The following is a 16,188-nucleotide window of genomic DNA, read 5'->3' on the forward strand; positions in this document are numbered from 1 at the left end:
ACCTGTGTCAAAGTGGGAAGGAGTGAAGGAAGACACACAATATGTTTATACACACACACACACACACACACACACACACGAACACATGCAGATGAGCACACCAAATACATGTATACACACAAATAAAAATAAAGTATATGGGAGGTGGACTGGAGAGAGAGCTCAGGGGTTAGGAGTAGTTGTTGCTCTTTCGGAGTACTGGAGTTTGGTTCCCAGCACCCATGTCAGACAGCTCACAATTGCCTGTCCACCTTCAGGGGATCCGGCCCCTCTTCTGGAATCCACAGGCACCAACACACACACACACGCACACACGCACGCACCATGCTATCAAAGACACACAGTAGTCCTGAGAACCCACTATAACTCTGCATACAGAGTCACTCGGCCAGGCAGAACCTTTCATTCACACACCCTCCCCTCCCCAACCACATACTCCTTCCTCTTCCTATGTGTGTTCATAAATGGAGGCCAGAGGAATGTCACATGACATTCTTCAGACATTATCTGCACACACAGGGTCTCACACTGGACCTCAGATGCACTAAGGCTGGGCTGGCTGGCCAGTGGGCTCCAGAGATGCACCTGTCTCTACCTCCAGCACTGGCGTTTTCCAGCTGAGGCATCCCCTTGCTCCCACCCCTCCTTTCTGACTGTTGGGGGACATTGGCTACTGCAGCATGGTGATGTCCCAAGCTTCCTGTGATGTCCCATGGGATGTGCTGGGTGGTGTGGCGGCAGCTGGGACAGGCAGTGTAGAAATGGGACTGATGGCCCGAGCAGGTGCCCTCCAGTGACCCTGTTTGCATTTTTTCCAGGGCGATGACAGTCTGTCCGCAATTACCTTCGATTCCGACTTTGAGACGGTGAGTACAAGCAGGCTGGCAGTCCCCAGGTCAGTGTTCCTTGATGTGTTTGTAAAATAGTCTCCCCAGATGCTGGCAGGCCCCAGAGCACTGGTGCCCAGAGCTGCTTCTGGTGTAGAAATTTCAGTCTGCTAGTTGAATTTACATGGGAGATGTCAGTTTTAAACTTCTTACTTTTTAGAAATCAATTTCAAGGGCTCGGAATAGCTCAGTTGATAGAGTGTTTACCTAGCAGGCATGAAGCCCTGGGTTCTGTCTCTAACACTGCATAAACTGGGCACGGTGGTACATGCCTGCAATCCAGCATTTGGGAGGTGGTGGAGGCAGGAGGATGAGTTTAATGTCACCTGGCTTGGGCTACTTAAGACCCTGCCTCAAACAATAGCAGCAGCAACAACAAAATAATAATAAAAACTGAGGTTATCATTTTAAAACTAATTATAGAAATTAATTATGAAGGGCTCAAGAGAGGGCTCAGTGATTAAAAGCACTTGCTGCTTTTGCAGAGTCCACAGATGTGATTCCCTGTACCCACACGGCAGCTCACACTGGATCCCCAGAGTGCTAGGAGCTAGTCAGGAAAACTGGCAGAAGTGGTCAGACTAGGATACACTGTAGAGCCACGCCCTACCCCTCAGTGGGGATTCTAAGCCGGAGCTCCACCACTGAGCCACACCCCAGCCCCTCACTGGGGGATTCTAGGCAGGTGCTCCACCACTGAGTCACACCCCAGCCCCTCACTGGGGAATTCTAGGCAGGTGCTCTACCACTGAGCCACACCCCAGCCCCTCACTGGGGGATTCTAGGCAGGAGCTCCACCACTGAGTCACACCCCAGCCCCTCACTGGGGAATTCTAGGCAGGTGCTCCACCACTGAGCCACACCCCAGCCCCTCACTGGGGGATTCTAGGCAGGTGTTCTACAGTGGAACTTCACTTCCAGTGCCCCCTGGGGATTAGCTAGCCTCGGGTTCTTTGTAAGTTGTGCTGAGTAGCAAAGGAAGCATGCTAAGTACCCACTTAGGGATAAGCCAGTGAAGTTACCCTGAGTGTAGACTTGATTCCAGCTATCCATGAGCTCTGAAGGGACCTGACACAAGAAACCTCAACTGCATTTAGAAGCCTCACAAGCCCATTGTCCCCAAGGAGGAACCTGTGTTGTTGTGTGACAAAACCTTTCCTGGGGAGACACAACATACATGTCTCCTCACCCCAGATAGGGATCCTACGAGAGAGCAAAGTCCAGATACCACCAAAGTCCACCTTGGTGAGGGGTTACTTAGAGGAGTATCGGGGAGAGGTCACTTGACAGGAGCAAAAAATGACTCAAACACAGCCACATTAACCAAGGTCCACCCAGCATGAGTGACAGCTCACACGGCAGGGAACCTAGAGCACACTGCACACCCTGCAGGAATCTCAACAGATGGAGAATGTCCTTTCCAAGTGACCCAGGTCTTGGAGTCTGAGAATGGCTTTGGCAGGGAGGGGCCTAGTGAATATGGTCCATTTCGGGGACTTCCTGGAGCCTAGTGAATCTACTCAGTTTCGGGGACTTCCTGGAGCTGTTTTGAGTTGTTTACCTTTGTGCTTAAGGAGCATCCTGCGGGATGGGATGTTTCAATCTGGGAAGAAATTGTTACACAAAGTGTGTCTGCAGCTAGGAGCTCTCTTCTGTGTCACAGGGACATGAGCCCAGGACCCTCGGCCCAGAGGTGATCCTGTTGTCACAGGCCTTGTCTCTCTGGGGCATAGAGGACAGTGTTCCCACCAGAAGGGGAGCAGGGCACGTCACATGCTGTGGCCCTCACCCCCAGCCTGAATGGTACTTAGAAGGGCAGGTCACTCTCTACGGCCCAGCCCTAGAAGCAGCAGAACCTTGTTCCCACTGGTTGCCATGAGACTGTTTTTCACATATCGTCTTGCTGGGTTTCTCTTCCTTAATGGGGATCTGCCATGAACTTAACTTACCACACCTGCTGTGGGCACACAAGTGCTCACCAGTATGCAGAGCAGGAATGAGGACAGTATAGGAGAGAGACCCTCCCCCCCCCCCTTTTTTTTTTTGATTTTTCAAGACAAGATTTCTCTTTTGTATCCCTGGCTGTCCTGGAACTCGCTCTGTAGACCAGGCTGGCCTTGAACTCAGAGATCTGCCTGCCTCTGCCTCCCGAGTGCTGGGATTAAAGGCGTGTGCTACCATGCCTAGAGAGTGGTTTTTTTGGCTCCCAGCCCCTGGCCCTGGCCCTCCCATGCATGGGGCACACTCTGGAGTGCCTCAAACCTCAGAGAGGTCTGCCCTGGCCAGGGTCCCCGTCAGGGCCTGTCTCTTCATGGCTCACTCAGCGTGGTGAGCTTTTCCAGCAGTGCCACTGAGGTCTCTCAGAATGCCCAACGTGCTTCACATTGTTTCTTCTTTCTTCCAGAAAACAAAAAGAAAAGATTTTCACAAACCTCCTCCCACATCACCGAGTAAGTATGACCAGACAGACGTACTGTTCCCTCATCCCCACTGTGACTCTGCAGTGTGGCAAAAATGGTCTTTCCCCTGGGTCCCAGAGAAAGGGAAGGATGTTGCTTTTCTGGTGAGGGGACTCGGAGGGGACTCAGTGGTGCAGCTGGAGGGGAGAGACTCGGTGGCAGCAGGATTTCCTGAGTTTGTTTTGGGACCCCCATCCCAGAGCACTGTGCAGGTCACTGTCCCACGGAGCTGTCCCATAAGACTACTGTATGAGCAGGGCTTCCTTTCCTTCTTTTTGAGTTCTCAGGCCAGGGGACAGCTGAAGTGAAGCCTCTCTGTGTGTGTGTGTGTGTGTGTGTGTGTGTGTGTGTGTGTGTGTTCACATACCCATGTGCATGTGTGCACACATAGGTTTACACACCCATATGCACGTGGGCATGCATATTTGCACATTGAAGCCCCTAGGCCTGTTGTTCATCTTGTTTTCTGATATAGGTTCTCTCATTAGTCTGGAACTCACAGTTTGTTTAGACTGGCTGGCCAGTGAGTCCCTGGGATCTGTCCATCCTCACTTCCCCAGCACCAGGATTGGAGGCATGTGTTACCATGTGAGCTTCTGTGTGGACCCCAGGGATCACACTCAGGTCCCTGTGCTTGTGAGGCTGTCTCCCCAGCCCTCTAAAAGGATGCTTCTGACTGAGGATTTGCTCTCGGACCTGCGCTGGGGAGGGGTGTGTGTTCTTAGATGGAAGGGCTGTGCGCCTTTCATCCCTGTAGGACCGCTGGGCTTGTTCTGCTACCGAGGCCTCAGCAGGACAAGGACAGCTTTGTCCCTGTCCCTAGCGTTAGCTCAGGGAGGCAGCATTTATTGATCAGGACAGTGATGCGGAAATAGGGTTGATCCTGGTGCCAGCAAGGCCTCCTGATGTTGGGTGTCACTTGTCACCATGCTCCAGGGCTCAGTGGCCCGTGTGTCAGTCTGTGCTGGAGTCTCACTGACAAGTGTGAAGTCCTACACTTGTTGTCCCAAAACTATAGGGACCTGACCTTTCCGTGTGTGTGTGTGTGTGTGTGTGTGTGTGTGTGTGTTGTGTGTGTGCATGCGTGCATATGACTTCTCTGTTTTTGTTGAGATAGTCTCATAGCTCAGGCTAGCCTCAAAATCACTCTGTAACTGAGGATAACTATGTATATTATATATGTGTGTATGTATATATAATATATATATTATATATTAACTGTAAAACCAGGTATGGTGACATACATCTATAGTTTTGACTAAATACACTAGGCCAGACTGCAGATATCGCTCAGTGGTAGAGCACCTGCCTAGAATCCCCCAGTGAGGGGCTGGGGTGTAGCTCAGTGGTAGATCACCTGCCTAGAATCCCCCAGTGAGGGGCTTGGGTATGACTCAATGCCCCAAGTTCTGTTTCAAGATGCTTAGAAAAGAAAATCTCTTGAGGGGCTGGATACAAGGCTCAGTGGCTAAAAGCACTTCCCGTTCTTCCAGAGGACCTGCGTTTGGTCCCGGCACCCACTTGAAACTGTCTGTGACTCCAGCTCCAGGGGATCTTATGCCTCTTTCACTGTGACTGCACTCACCCACATACAGACATACATACCTCACCAGTCATTAAAATCATAAAAATAAATCTTCATTCAGAAAGCAAAAAAATAAGAGTGTCTCTTGAACCCAGGGTTTCTAGCCTGGCCTATCAATATAGGAAGACCTCACCTCAAAGTCAGTCGGTCAGTAAATAAGATCATTATTCTTCTTGGTATTTGCCAGCGTGTGTTCCTCCTGGAGCGCCCTCTGCGTGTTGCATTTGACCAGTTTTTGTCTTTGTAAGTGAAGGTGTCGAGCGAGGCACAGCGACTCCACAGCTGTTAAACTGCATGTTACCTCCCCAGAGTCACCTTACTACTCCAAGCCCAGAAAAGCGACATCCTGGCGGTCTCTGAAGACAGCAGGGAGCATGCCTCTGAGCAGCAGAATGTCCTTGACCCCCCAGAAGCTGTGGCTGGGAGCCTCGAAACCGGGTACGTGGCTCTCCTGTGGAGGGTGCTCCGGCTTTAGACAGAGTTTGGGAAATAGCAGACGACTTGAGATAGCGTGTGTGAGGCGTGTGGTTTCAGCGAGCTTGTCATTTATCTTCTCCAAGATACTGAACGTGTCACTGGTGGGCATGGCTTTCCAGGCCCACCTGAGGACACTCTAGCCCCATTTGATCAAGGTTATCTCAGCGCCGCCCAGTGACAGAGGTGTGATGGAGCCTTTTCCTGCCAGCTTGCAGGAGATGAGCGTTAAGGTTTCTGTGAGCTGGTCTTTGTCACACTGGAAGCCTGAAGTAGGAATGTCTACACCAGGGAAATGGGCTCCCTGGGTTGTGAGCTGCTTGTTAGGCATTTACCAGTATACTCCGTCTCCTGGCATCCTCCAACCTTGGAGCACAGTGAGAGGTAGAGCTTCGCAGACTATATGCTTGTACCTGTTAAACCCATGCACATTCAAACCAGGAAGTGTGACCCAACCCCTGAGCTCCATGCTTACCTCGGAGCACGCGTGGACCCACCCCCCCAGCTGCACTCCTGACCACCTGGCAGAAGCCATGAGAGCGAAGAGGGCAGACCTCAGGCGTTCTGGCAGCCATGGTGAGCATGCTCCCGGGAACAAGGCCAGGAGAGCAGGAAGGAAAGCCTCTAGCAATTGAGGGGTGAGATTTTTTTGGCTTTATGCACGAGCTCCATCTGTAAGACATTCTAGAATGTTCTGAGGGACAGTGATTCATGAAGAGAGTCTCATAGCCAAGCCATCGTGTCACCCTCCTTCAATAGAGTTACATTTAAGCTCCTTGGGTATGGGTGGGCTGTGTGTGTGCTGTGGCATGCATGTGGAGGTCAGGCATTCCCTTCCTGCCACCCTGGGGGCCCTGGAGTGGAAGTCAGGTCTTGAGGCTTGGTGACAAGTGCTGTTACCTGCCGGTTCCTGGTTTGTTCTTACTAGTGTTTTCCCATGGGGCCTGTTGGCCTCTCTGGGCCTTCACCAAGAGGAACAGCTCTCCAACATCGTGAGGCTGGCTCCGTGTCCCTCTGAACCAAATCTAATGATTAGGGTTATGGTTTAGGCTTATTTGGATATTTTGGATTTATAACTGGTTAAGCATCATTAAAACCTCCATAAGTGGAGAGCTGGCTCATGGGGTTAGAGCACTTGCTATTCAAACAGGGACCTGAGTGCAGATCTCAGCACCCACACAAAAAGCCAGGTATGTTCCCAGTAACCCAGCATTGTGGTGGACAGAAACGGGAGGACCACCAGGGCCTGCTGCCTGCCAGCCTAGCACTGGGGTCGGTAAGAGACGCTGTCTCAAGGGAATGAGGCAAAGAGCCATAGAGCAGGACTCCAGATGTCCTCCTCTGGCCTTTGCATGAACACAGGCTCAAGACACACACACACAGACAGACAGACACACAGACACACACACACCAGACACAGACACACACAGAGACAAAGGCAGACAGACACACACAGAGACACAGACAAACAGACACACACAGACACACACACACACACACACACACACACACACCCTCAGTCAGCCAGACTGGAGGGCACTCTCTTGTCTCCCTAGTACTCAAAGGCTGAGGCAGGAGCATCTTGAACTGTAAGCAGTCTGGGCTATCCAGCGAGACTCCTTGATCTTAGCAAACAAACAATGGTTTTATTAACTCTCAGGTTTCCCTCCAGGCATAACCAGAGGTCCTTTCTACTGTCCCAGGATGTCCTAAGAGGTGTGTGTGTGTCTTCCTCCAGGTCACGTCTCTGGGACTTGTGTCTACAGAGAGAAGGAGGACATGTATGATGAGATCATGGAGCTGAAGAAGGTAGGGTCCACTCTGCGCCTCTCTGATAGCCTTTCTGACTGACTGAAAGTCAGTGTCAGTCACGTGGAGGCCACACCCTGGCACTGTACTCCAGGAGCTGGCTGTCCTGGGAAGGGAAGGCCTGTCCACCAACTGCAGAAGAGGCGGTGGGCTCACCAGGCATGGTGGTGCTTGCCGGTCACCCCAGCACTGAGGAGATAGAGGGGAGAGTAAGGTGTTCAAGGCCAGCTGGGCAACATAGTAAATTCAAGGATAACCAGGGTTACATGGGACCATGTCTCCAAAATGTAAACACGCCAGCTGTGCAGCAGCAAAAAGACCCCCTAAAAAGGACTTGCAGCCCCCTCTGTGGACATTCCCAGCTGAGGCAGGGCTGCCATTGGAGGTAGTGTAGAGGGGTTCCTGCTCTGCCTGGGAGACTACTAAGTAGATAGCCCCCAACAGTGAATCACTGTTACAAGTGGTACCTTGTAGCAGTGGGAGCCATAGTTTTGGGCTAGAAACAGGCCTCTGGGGAAATGACCCTGACTTTATTCAAACTCATCGTTGTAAGTTGGAGATCTGCGTGAGGGAGTTGGAGACATAGTAGTAGACTTTCTAGAATGTGCATGGCACAGTGTTCCATCGTGGGACAGCAGAGTGCTGTGTAGAATCAGTCTCACGATATGGGCCTCAGAGTGTGGCTCAGTGGTAGAGCCCCTGCCTAGAATCCCCCAGTGAGGGGCTGGGGTGTGGTTCAGTGGTAGAGCACCTGCCTAGAATCCCCCAGTGAGGGGCTGGAGTGTGACTCAGTGGTAGAGCCCCTGCCTAGAATCCCCCAGTACACACAAGGCCCTAGCTTCAATCTCAGAACTGCAAAAAGTAAAATTAAGTAAGAGTTGACTACAGGATCTTGGCCACAGGTGGATGTTGGGAGCATCTCTCCCCACACACAGCTGAGGGCTAGTATTCCTTCATTATTATTATTTTTTAATGGTGTGTGTGTGTGTGTGTGTGTGTGTGTGTGTGTGTGTGTGTGTGAGAGAGAGAGAGAGAGAGAGAGAGAGAATGAGAGAATGTGTGTGCCCCTGTGTGCATGTGCATACAGAGGTCTATGGAGGCCAGAAGAGGGCATTGGATCCACTAGAGTGGGAGAAATAGGCAATTTTGAGTAACCCGCTGAGGGGGCTGGGAACCCAACCCAGGTCCTCTGCAAGGGCAGTATGTGCTCTTAACTGCTAAGCCATCTCTCCAGCCCTGTGGTATTGCTAAGGAGCATCAGTCTGTGTTATGTAGTATGACAGATGGAATCGAGTAAAGACTTTGGGACTTTCCAGGGCCAAAGTTCACAGTCTTAAAAGTATTTCTCAGCTGGTTGCCATTGGTGTTAAATGGGAAAGGTGTCAGGTGCAGTGGCTTTTCCTGCACCCACGAGTGTTGGGGTGACCCTTGGGGGGTTGAAACAGGGTCTGTCTGTATAACAACCCTGGCTGTCCTGGAACTCACTCTGTAGACCAGTCTGGCCTTGAACTCAAAGATCCACCTGCCTCTGCCTCCCGAGTGCTGGGATTAAAGGCATGTGCCACCACCACTGCCCGGCTTTTTTTTTTTTTTCTCCCCCCCCCCCCCCCCGAGACAAGGTTTCTCTATGTAGTTTTGGCGCCTTTCCTGGAACTCACTCTGTAGCCCAGGCTGGCCTTGAACTCACGGAGATCCGCCTGGCTCTGCCTCCTGAGTGCTGAGATTAAAGGCGTGCGCCACCGCCCGGCTGTTGTTTTTTTTTTGTTTTTTGTTTTTTGTTTGTTTGTTTGTTTTGGCACTGCCCAGCTTTTTAAAAAATTTTAAAAAGATGTATTTTATTTTTATCAATGTATTGTTTTCATGTACATCTGCAGGCCAGAAGAGGGCATCAGATCCCATGGGTTCTGTGGCATGGAAGGTTGTAAATTCTTAACTGCTGAGCCATCTCTTCAGCTCCTGTAACACTCTGGGCTTTAAAAACCTCTTTCAAAGCCAAGTGTGGCTGTAATCCCAGCAGTTGGGAAACTGAGGCAGGAGAATTGCTGCCAGGTCTAGGCTGGCATGGGGTGTTAAGACTCTAAAGAAAAAGAGAGAGAAGGAGCCTCCCCAACTCACGGATTCACTGTACTTATGCAGACTGTATGAATGTGACCCTCCTTTTCTTTGTTTTTGGTTGATTGGTTGGGTTTTGTTTTTACATTTATTTATTTTGTGTGTGCATAAAGGTAAGAGAATGACTTGGGGGAAGAACAACTTCCACTCTGTGTGTGTGTGTGTGTGTGTCCATCCCGAGGATTGAACTCAGGCTTGGTGGCAAGCCCCTTTACCTGCTGAACCATCTAGCCAGCCCACCTCCTTTCCTTCTGCAGTCCTTACATATGCAGAAGAGCGATGTGGATCTGATGAGAACAAAGCTTCGGCGCTTGGAAGAGGAGAACAGCAGAAAGGATCGGCAGATAGAACAGCTTTTGGATCCAGGTCGAGTAAGTCCCAGGGCCCACAGGGGCCTCTGCTGCTGGTGGTGCCAGTGGTGCTGTGGGAAGCAGAGGGGAGGAAGAGCCACGTGACCTTAATGTCTCCATCTGCTTCCCACAGGGCCCAGACTTCGTTCGAACCCTGGCCGAGAAAAAGCCCGACACTGGTTGGGTGAGTAGAGCCGCCTGCTCTAAGGAAAGCCTTCCACTGAGATCATAGTGGAACTAAGGGAAGGAGCATGGGCTCAGAACTCTCTGGAACAAGATAGTACTTTGAGGTACTTCAGAGGGCAGCAGAAAGGTAGAACACACGCCACGTCATCCCAGTGAGGCCTGCCGGGGAGAGAGTGTGCAGCCCTGGCTTTCGTCTCCAGAACAGGGCCTGGGAGGGAACCTGAGTTTAATAAGTAAATAGAAGGAGGCACTGGGGAGTTCAGGGTCAGCCTCTGCTCCACAGAGTTAGAGGCCAGCCTGGGGTACATGAGACCCTGTCTCAGAATACAAAAAAACCCACAACAACAACAACAAAAGCAGGGTCTCAATGAACAACTTGAGAATTACATCCAAACCACAGTTTCTGCTTTAAGACAGGGTTGGGAGGCTGTGGAATATGTCATTGTCCCCATGAGTCAGTGCAAGGAGTAAGAGAACGGTGGGTTAATGGGCTGGACGACATGAAGAAATGGTAGCAGAGCCTTCAGACTAAAGGGGATTGCAAGAGTGCCCCGAAGTGGGGCCTTCGGTTACAGCAGTGTTCTCTGTAGGAGAGTGTGCAAAATGTCTGTGGTCACCAGGGATATTCCAGACATAAGATCTGGGAGATAGACCAGCAAGGCTGGCATCAAGGCACTTGCCACCAAGCCTAATGGCCAGAGTCCCGTCCTAGGAATCTATATAGAAGGAGACTTCAGTCCCTGGAAGTTGTCCTCTGACCTCCATATGAGGGCCATGGCATGCATTCCCCACCCCAACCCCTAACATTAATAAATGCGATAAAAATATTTTAAGAGAGTTTGGAGATTTAGCTCAGTGGTAGAGCGCTTGCCTAGCAAGCACAAGGCCCAAGGTTTGGTCCTCAACTCCAGGGAGGAAAAAAAAAATATATATATATATATATATATATTAAGAGTCTGGCTGAGCAGTGGTGACACACGGCTTTAATCCCAGCACTCAGGAGGCAGGGGCAGATGGATCTGTGTGAGTACAAGGCCAGCCTTGTCTACAGATCAAGCTCCAGGACAGGCATCAAAACTACAAGGAGAAACCCTGTCTCAGAAAAAAACAAACAAAAAAAAAAATTTTAAGAGTCTGAAAATAGCAGATATATAACACATCGTATAGAAATACACATTTAGCATAAATGATTAAAGACATTCTGTGTTTAGGACTCAAAGTCAACACCTAACTAACACTTGCGAATGGTCGGTATATGGCCACAAGAAAATATTTATTTAACAGTGTCTTGCTATGTTACCCGGGCTGCCCTGGAACTTGTGGTCTCAGGCAGTCCCCAGTGTCAGCCTCTCAAGTGCTCAGACCACAGCCCACACTGCTGACTCAAGAAAATGTCTCTGTTATTGTTGTTTTCGAGACAGAGTTTCTCTGTGTAGCCCTGGCTGTCCTGGAACTCACTCTGTAGACCAGGCTGGATTTACCTGCCTCTGCTTCCTGAGTGCTGGGATTAAAGGTGTACACCACCACTGCAAGAAAATGTCTTAGAAAACAACAAATCCTGAAGTTGTGACTGTACAGCCAGTGTGTTTGTGACCTCATTTCATCTTCTGGAAGAGGGATCTGTGTGTGTGTGTGTGTGTGCGAGCGCGCGCGCGCGCGTGCGGTGCCTGTGTGCTCTTGTCTACACCTCCCCTGTGCTGAGGTTACAGGGACACAAGCCTTGTTTGTGGCTGCTGGGGATCGGAATCCAGTTTCTCATGCTTCTGCAACAAGCACCTGAGCTACAGAGCCATCTCCCCAGCCCCTCATTTTAAAAGCAAGAAAAGGAAATTCAGAGGTTTACCCAAATCTGGCTCCTCCCTGCTGTTCCCTGGCTCGGGGAAGGCAGAGATGGCGGTTGTGGTAGACTTGGCTTCTTATCTCCCCAGCACTGCATACTGGGAGGAAAGAACTTATTTTAAGTTACTCTGAGTAAAACCTTAGCACCATAAAGCAACAGGATTAGCAAGGATGGTGCAAGCCAGATTTGGCAGTGCCTAGATAAGAAGAGCAGTGCTCAGAACCTACGCTTGAGTGTTAGTGTTGGCGAGGCCTGCACGTTGGGACCCATGCACTGGAGCCTGCTCTGTCCTGCTGCTCTTGATGGACTCACCCGTCACCTACCCAGGGACGATGATAGCTGCCCAGTCAGCACTTTGCAAAGCCATCCTAAGTGGTACATAGCAGCCTCAGAATACTTTTGCTAATTGAAAAGTATTTTTATATTTATCTGTTTATTGGGGGGGGGGGTACTTACATACCAAGGTGTACATGTGGAGGTCAGAGGATGGTTTGTGGGAGTCAGTTCTCTCCTTCACCCTGTGGGTTCCAGGGATCCAACTTAGGTCGTCAGACTTGGTGGCAAGGGCATTTACCCACTGAGCCATCTTGCCAGGCCCCACTGGTAAGCTTTTTAAAGAATATTTTCAAATTCCAGCATAGTGTTGCAGACTTACAACCCCAGCATTCAGGAGATGGAGGCAGGAGGATCAGAAGTTCAAGGTCATCTTGGAGTAAAGAAGGATTTTAAGGCCAGTCTGGGCTACATGAAACCTTGTCTCAAAAAGGAAAAAAGAAAGTACATATCTAATAGTGTAGTATTAATTAAAATGTTTACTTAGGACATTGGAGGATGTTGTAGAATTCATTAATGAATGAACAGATAGTTCCATAAAGAAACCCTGTCTTTTTTAATTTTTAATTTTCTGTGTGTGGGTGTTTTGTCTGTATGTATGTCTGTGTGCCACATGTATGGCTGGTGCCCTCCAATATCAGAAGGAGGGGAAGGCATCATGTTCCCTGGAATCAGAGTTAGAGATGGTTGTGAGCTGCCACGTGGGTGCTGGGAATTGAACTTGGGACCTCTGGAAAAGCAGCCAGCGCTTTTAACTACTGAGCCATCTCTCCAAGCCAAGCCCTGTATTTTTATTGTTTCAATGCCAAGAGTGTGTATGTGTGAGTGTATGTATGTGTGTGTGTCTGTCTGTGTCTGATGTGTGTGTGTCTGTGTGTAAGTGTGAAGTTGATTCAAAGTAGCAATTGTGAGCCAGTCCTGGTAGCCCAAGCTTGTAATTCAGCACTCAGGAAGCTGAGGCAGGAGGATCAGAAGTCAGACACCAGCCTGGGCCACACAGGGAGACGATCACTTTTAAAAAGTTGTTTAGGTTGTGAGGGAAATAGCTCCCCAAGGAGACATGAAGACGGGAAGGCTCAGGCCTGGTGGAACAGCCCCTTGACCTTGGGCAAGGACTTGCTGGGTCCCAGTGGATCCCAGGCACAGGACAGCATCCCAGTTCCGGTGACTTCTTTGTTACTAAGCAACTGACTGCACATGCAGCCCTCTCGTCCAGTTCACAGAGTGTTCCCTAGGACAGCTGCCTCAGGGCTCTGAGGGTTGGCTGTTGCCCTCTGACCCTGCATCTTGCTCTCCCAGTTACTTACTCAGCACCCCTCAGTGAGGGAGCAAGTTGATAGAAAGAAGGTCAAAGGCTGTAGGTTCTCCCAGGAGGGGGTACCTGACTATCCTGGGGACTCCGCAGGCCGAGCCCTCAATGGGTGGCTGTGCTGAGGTGGTGGCCCTCTGCTGGCAGGTCATCACCGGGCTCAAGCAAAGGATCTTCAGGCTGGAGCAGCAGTGCAAGGAAAAGGACAACACCATCAAGTACGACCTGAGGGGCAGGTGGGAGGTCCCCAGTGTCTGTGGGCGCTGCGCTGGGCCAGCAGAGACGGACCTCTCCCCCATCCACCCTTTCCTTGTTGGGTTTCTTCTCCCTTCCTGCCACATCTTTGTTCAGACCTGAAACTATGAGAAATCTTAGCTCCTCCTTCCCCTGAATGTCATGGTGGGAGGCAAGCACTCTACCACTAGGCAGGTGCTCTATCACTGAGCCACACCCCAGCCCCTCACTGGGGGATTCTAGGCAGGGGCTCTACCACTGAGCCACACCCCAGCCCCTCACTGGGGGATTCTAGGCAGGTGCTCTACCACTGAGTCACACTCCAGCCCCTCACTGGGGGATTCTAGGCAGGTGCTCTACCACTGAGCCACACCCCAGCCCCTCACTGGGGGATTCTAGGCAGGTGCTCTACCACTGAGATACACCTCAGTCATGTTTTCACTTCTAATTTTGAGACAGGACCTCCTTGAATTGACTAGGCAGATGGCCTTGAACCTTTAAGTCGTCTGTCTCAGGTCCTGAGGAACCTATGTGACTGGCCTACACCTTTAGGCTCAGCCTTTTCTTTTTTTTCTTTTTTCTTTTTCTTGGTTTTTCGAGACAGGGTTTCTCTGTGTAGCTTTGCGCTTTTCCTGGAACTCACTCTGTAGACCAGGCTGGCCTTGAACTCACAGAGATCCGCCTGCCTCTGCCTCCCAAGTGCTGGCATTAAAGGCGTGCGCCGCTGCCGCCACCACCACCTGGCAAGGCTCAGCCTTTTCTTTAATTTGAATTCCCTTCAAATTTCATTAGGAAACAGCATTTCTCTTCAACTTTTTACTCCCTGATCCCCGTCAGTATGCAGTTCACCGCTGAGGTCCAGTGTGAACATTCTGGGTCTGGATTTCAAGACCTCTCAGCAGACACTGTGCTACGCCCCCAGCCTCGTGACCCTGCATCCTCCCTGCTGCTTTCTGGTGTCACTAACATAAGGGATAATCTTAGATGTGGTTAAGTCCATTTCAGGGAAACTGAGGCAACCTGTCCGCACCTGTGGCCCTGTTCCTACAGCATTTCTGCCCCTCTCTTGTTTCTTGATGAAGTTGGCAATGTGAGTCTGGGTGTGTGCTGATTGCCTGTTTTGTGCCCTGAGCTCTGCTTTCTTCTGTGCCTTTCTGAAGTGTGTGACATATTGAGGGCAAGGTGACATTGCTGTTGGGGGCAGGGGAGCAAAGGATTTGCTTTTATTTTTCTTTGTCTTGTTTTGAGACAGCATCATGCTATGTAGCCCAGGCTGAGCTTAAATTCCCAGTCATCCTGTGCCGGCCTCCTGAATGCTGGGATGACATGTATGTGTCACTACACCTGGCTCTCTGATTCTTCTTTATAAAGTGGGCTGTTGTGCTCTAAAAGTGATCCAGGGGCCAGGGTCCTTTGGTACCACTGACCTCAGTGTTTCAGGGTAGCCTTTCTTAGAGAAGACTATCTGTTGATGGTGTGAGGCTCTTAGAGCAGTGGCTGGTGTGAGTGTTCCAGAAGTATGGACTCATGGCGAAGGCCCATGCCAGGCTTCTCTTTCTCCTTGCTGTCCTATCTGACTTCTGGGAGTCCCTCCTCCTCTGCCTGTCCTGGGTGTTGTTAGTCCCACCATGTTAACTCTGAACTTGGGTTTCCAGCAAACTGCAGACCGACATGAAGACCACCAACCTGGAGGAGATGCGCATCGCCATGGAGACATACTATGAAGAGGTGTGTACACCCTGCAGCATGTGGACAGGGAGGATCCTGATGCCCGAAACCTGCAGCTGTGCATGCGCTCGGATGCAGTGGCCGTGCCGAGTCACAGCAAAGCCACAGCGTAGTTTTCTCTCCCTGCATGAAGCCAGAATCAGGAGCCTGACTGTAGACTCGGAGAAAGCTGTCCCCTCTGTTGTGGTTCTGACACCTGCTCTTTGCTTCCTCGCAGATCCATCGTCTGCAGACCCTCCTGGCCAGTTCTGAAGCCACAGGAAAGAAGTACGGTCGCATGTGGGGTCTCCTGTCTTTGTGCTGTCAAGGCTGCTCTGAGAGCCGGGTGGCCCTGACCTGGCTTTTCTTGGCAGTTGTGCAGTGCTTACTGTGTGTGTGTGGGGGGGGGGGTTGCGGTCATGTGTACACATTTGTGTGTATATGAACATGTGTGCACATAGGGAGACCACCAGTCAACATCAGTTATCTTCGTCTATTGATAGCTTTCCACCCTATTTTCTGAAACAGAGTTTCACATGGGACCTGGAGCCCCAAGTTTCTCCCGTCCATGTCTCCCCAGTGCTGGGATTACAGGCACACACTGCCAGTGCCTGGCTTTTAACTGGGGTGCTCCGGTCCTCATGGTTGTGTAGCGGGTACTTCACCACTGAGCCCTCCACTGTCCTGATGGTCACATTGATGCATATCTACTGGCCTTGTTACAGCCTCCTTTGTTCTTACCGCCTGCTGACAGCACACGTGTCCACGCTCTGAGAGTGAACTGCAGATGCCCCATGGCAGCTTCCTGCCTAGGACTGGAGAGCACTGGTTTTCGGAGCAGGCTCCGCCTTACTTGTTTGAAATAAGCTTTTTTGTTGTTTTGTTGCTTTGCTTTTGATGATA

At 50.7% G+C, this 16,188-nt stretch overlaps 1 protein-coding gene across 3 annotated transcripts in view; it reads left to right on the plus strand.

Moving 5' to 3' along the window:
• Iqce (IQ motif containing E) overlaps positions 1-16,188 on the plus strand; it is a 43,499-nt gene that overhangs the window by 3,327 nt on the left and 23,984 nt on the right. The window contains exons 3-11 of one of the 3 annotated variants that reach the window (XM_059249815.1): positions 819-866; positions 3,292-3,337; positions 5,241-5,369; positions 7,144-7,214; positions 9,584-9,697; positions 9,810-9,860; positions 13,492-13,562; positions 15,234-15,306; positions 15,524-15,573. In XM_059249815.1, the coding sequence (XP_059105798.1) occupies positions 819-866; positions 3,292-3,337; positions 5,241-5,369; positions 7,144-7,214; positions 9,584-9,697; positions 9,810-9,860; positions 13,492-13,562; positions 15,234-15,306; positions 15,524-15,573 (653 nt within the window). Of the gene's footprint in view, positions 1-818; positions 867-3,226; positions 3,338-3,454; positions 3,559-5,240; positions 5,370-7,143; positions 7,215-9,583; positions 9,698-9,809; positions 9,861-13,491; positions 13,563-15,233; positions 15,307-15,523; positions 15,574-16,188 lie in introns of those variants that run through there. The other 2 variants (XM_059249813.1, XM_059249814.1) reach the window with 2 other exon arrangements.

This window comes from Peromyscus eremicus, chromosome 23 (genome assembly GCF_949786415.1).
Source record: "Peromyscus eremicus chromosome 23, PerEre_H2_v1, whole genome shotgun sequence".
NCBI lineage: Eukaryota > Metazoa > Chordata > Mammalia > Rodentia > Cricetidae > Peromyscus > Peromyscus eremicus.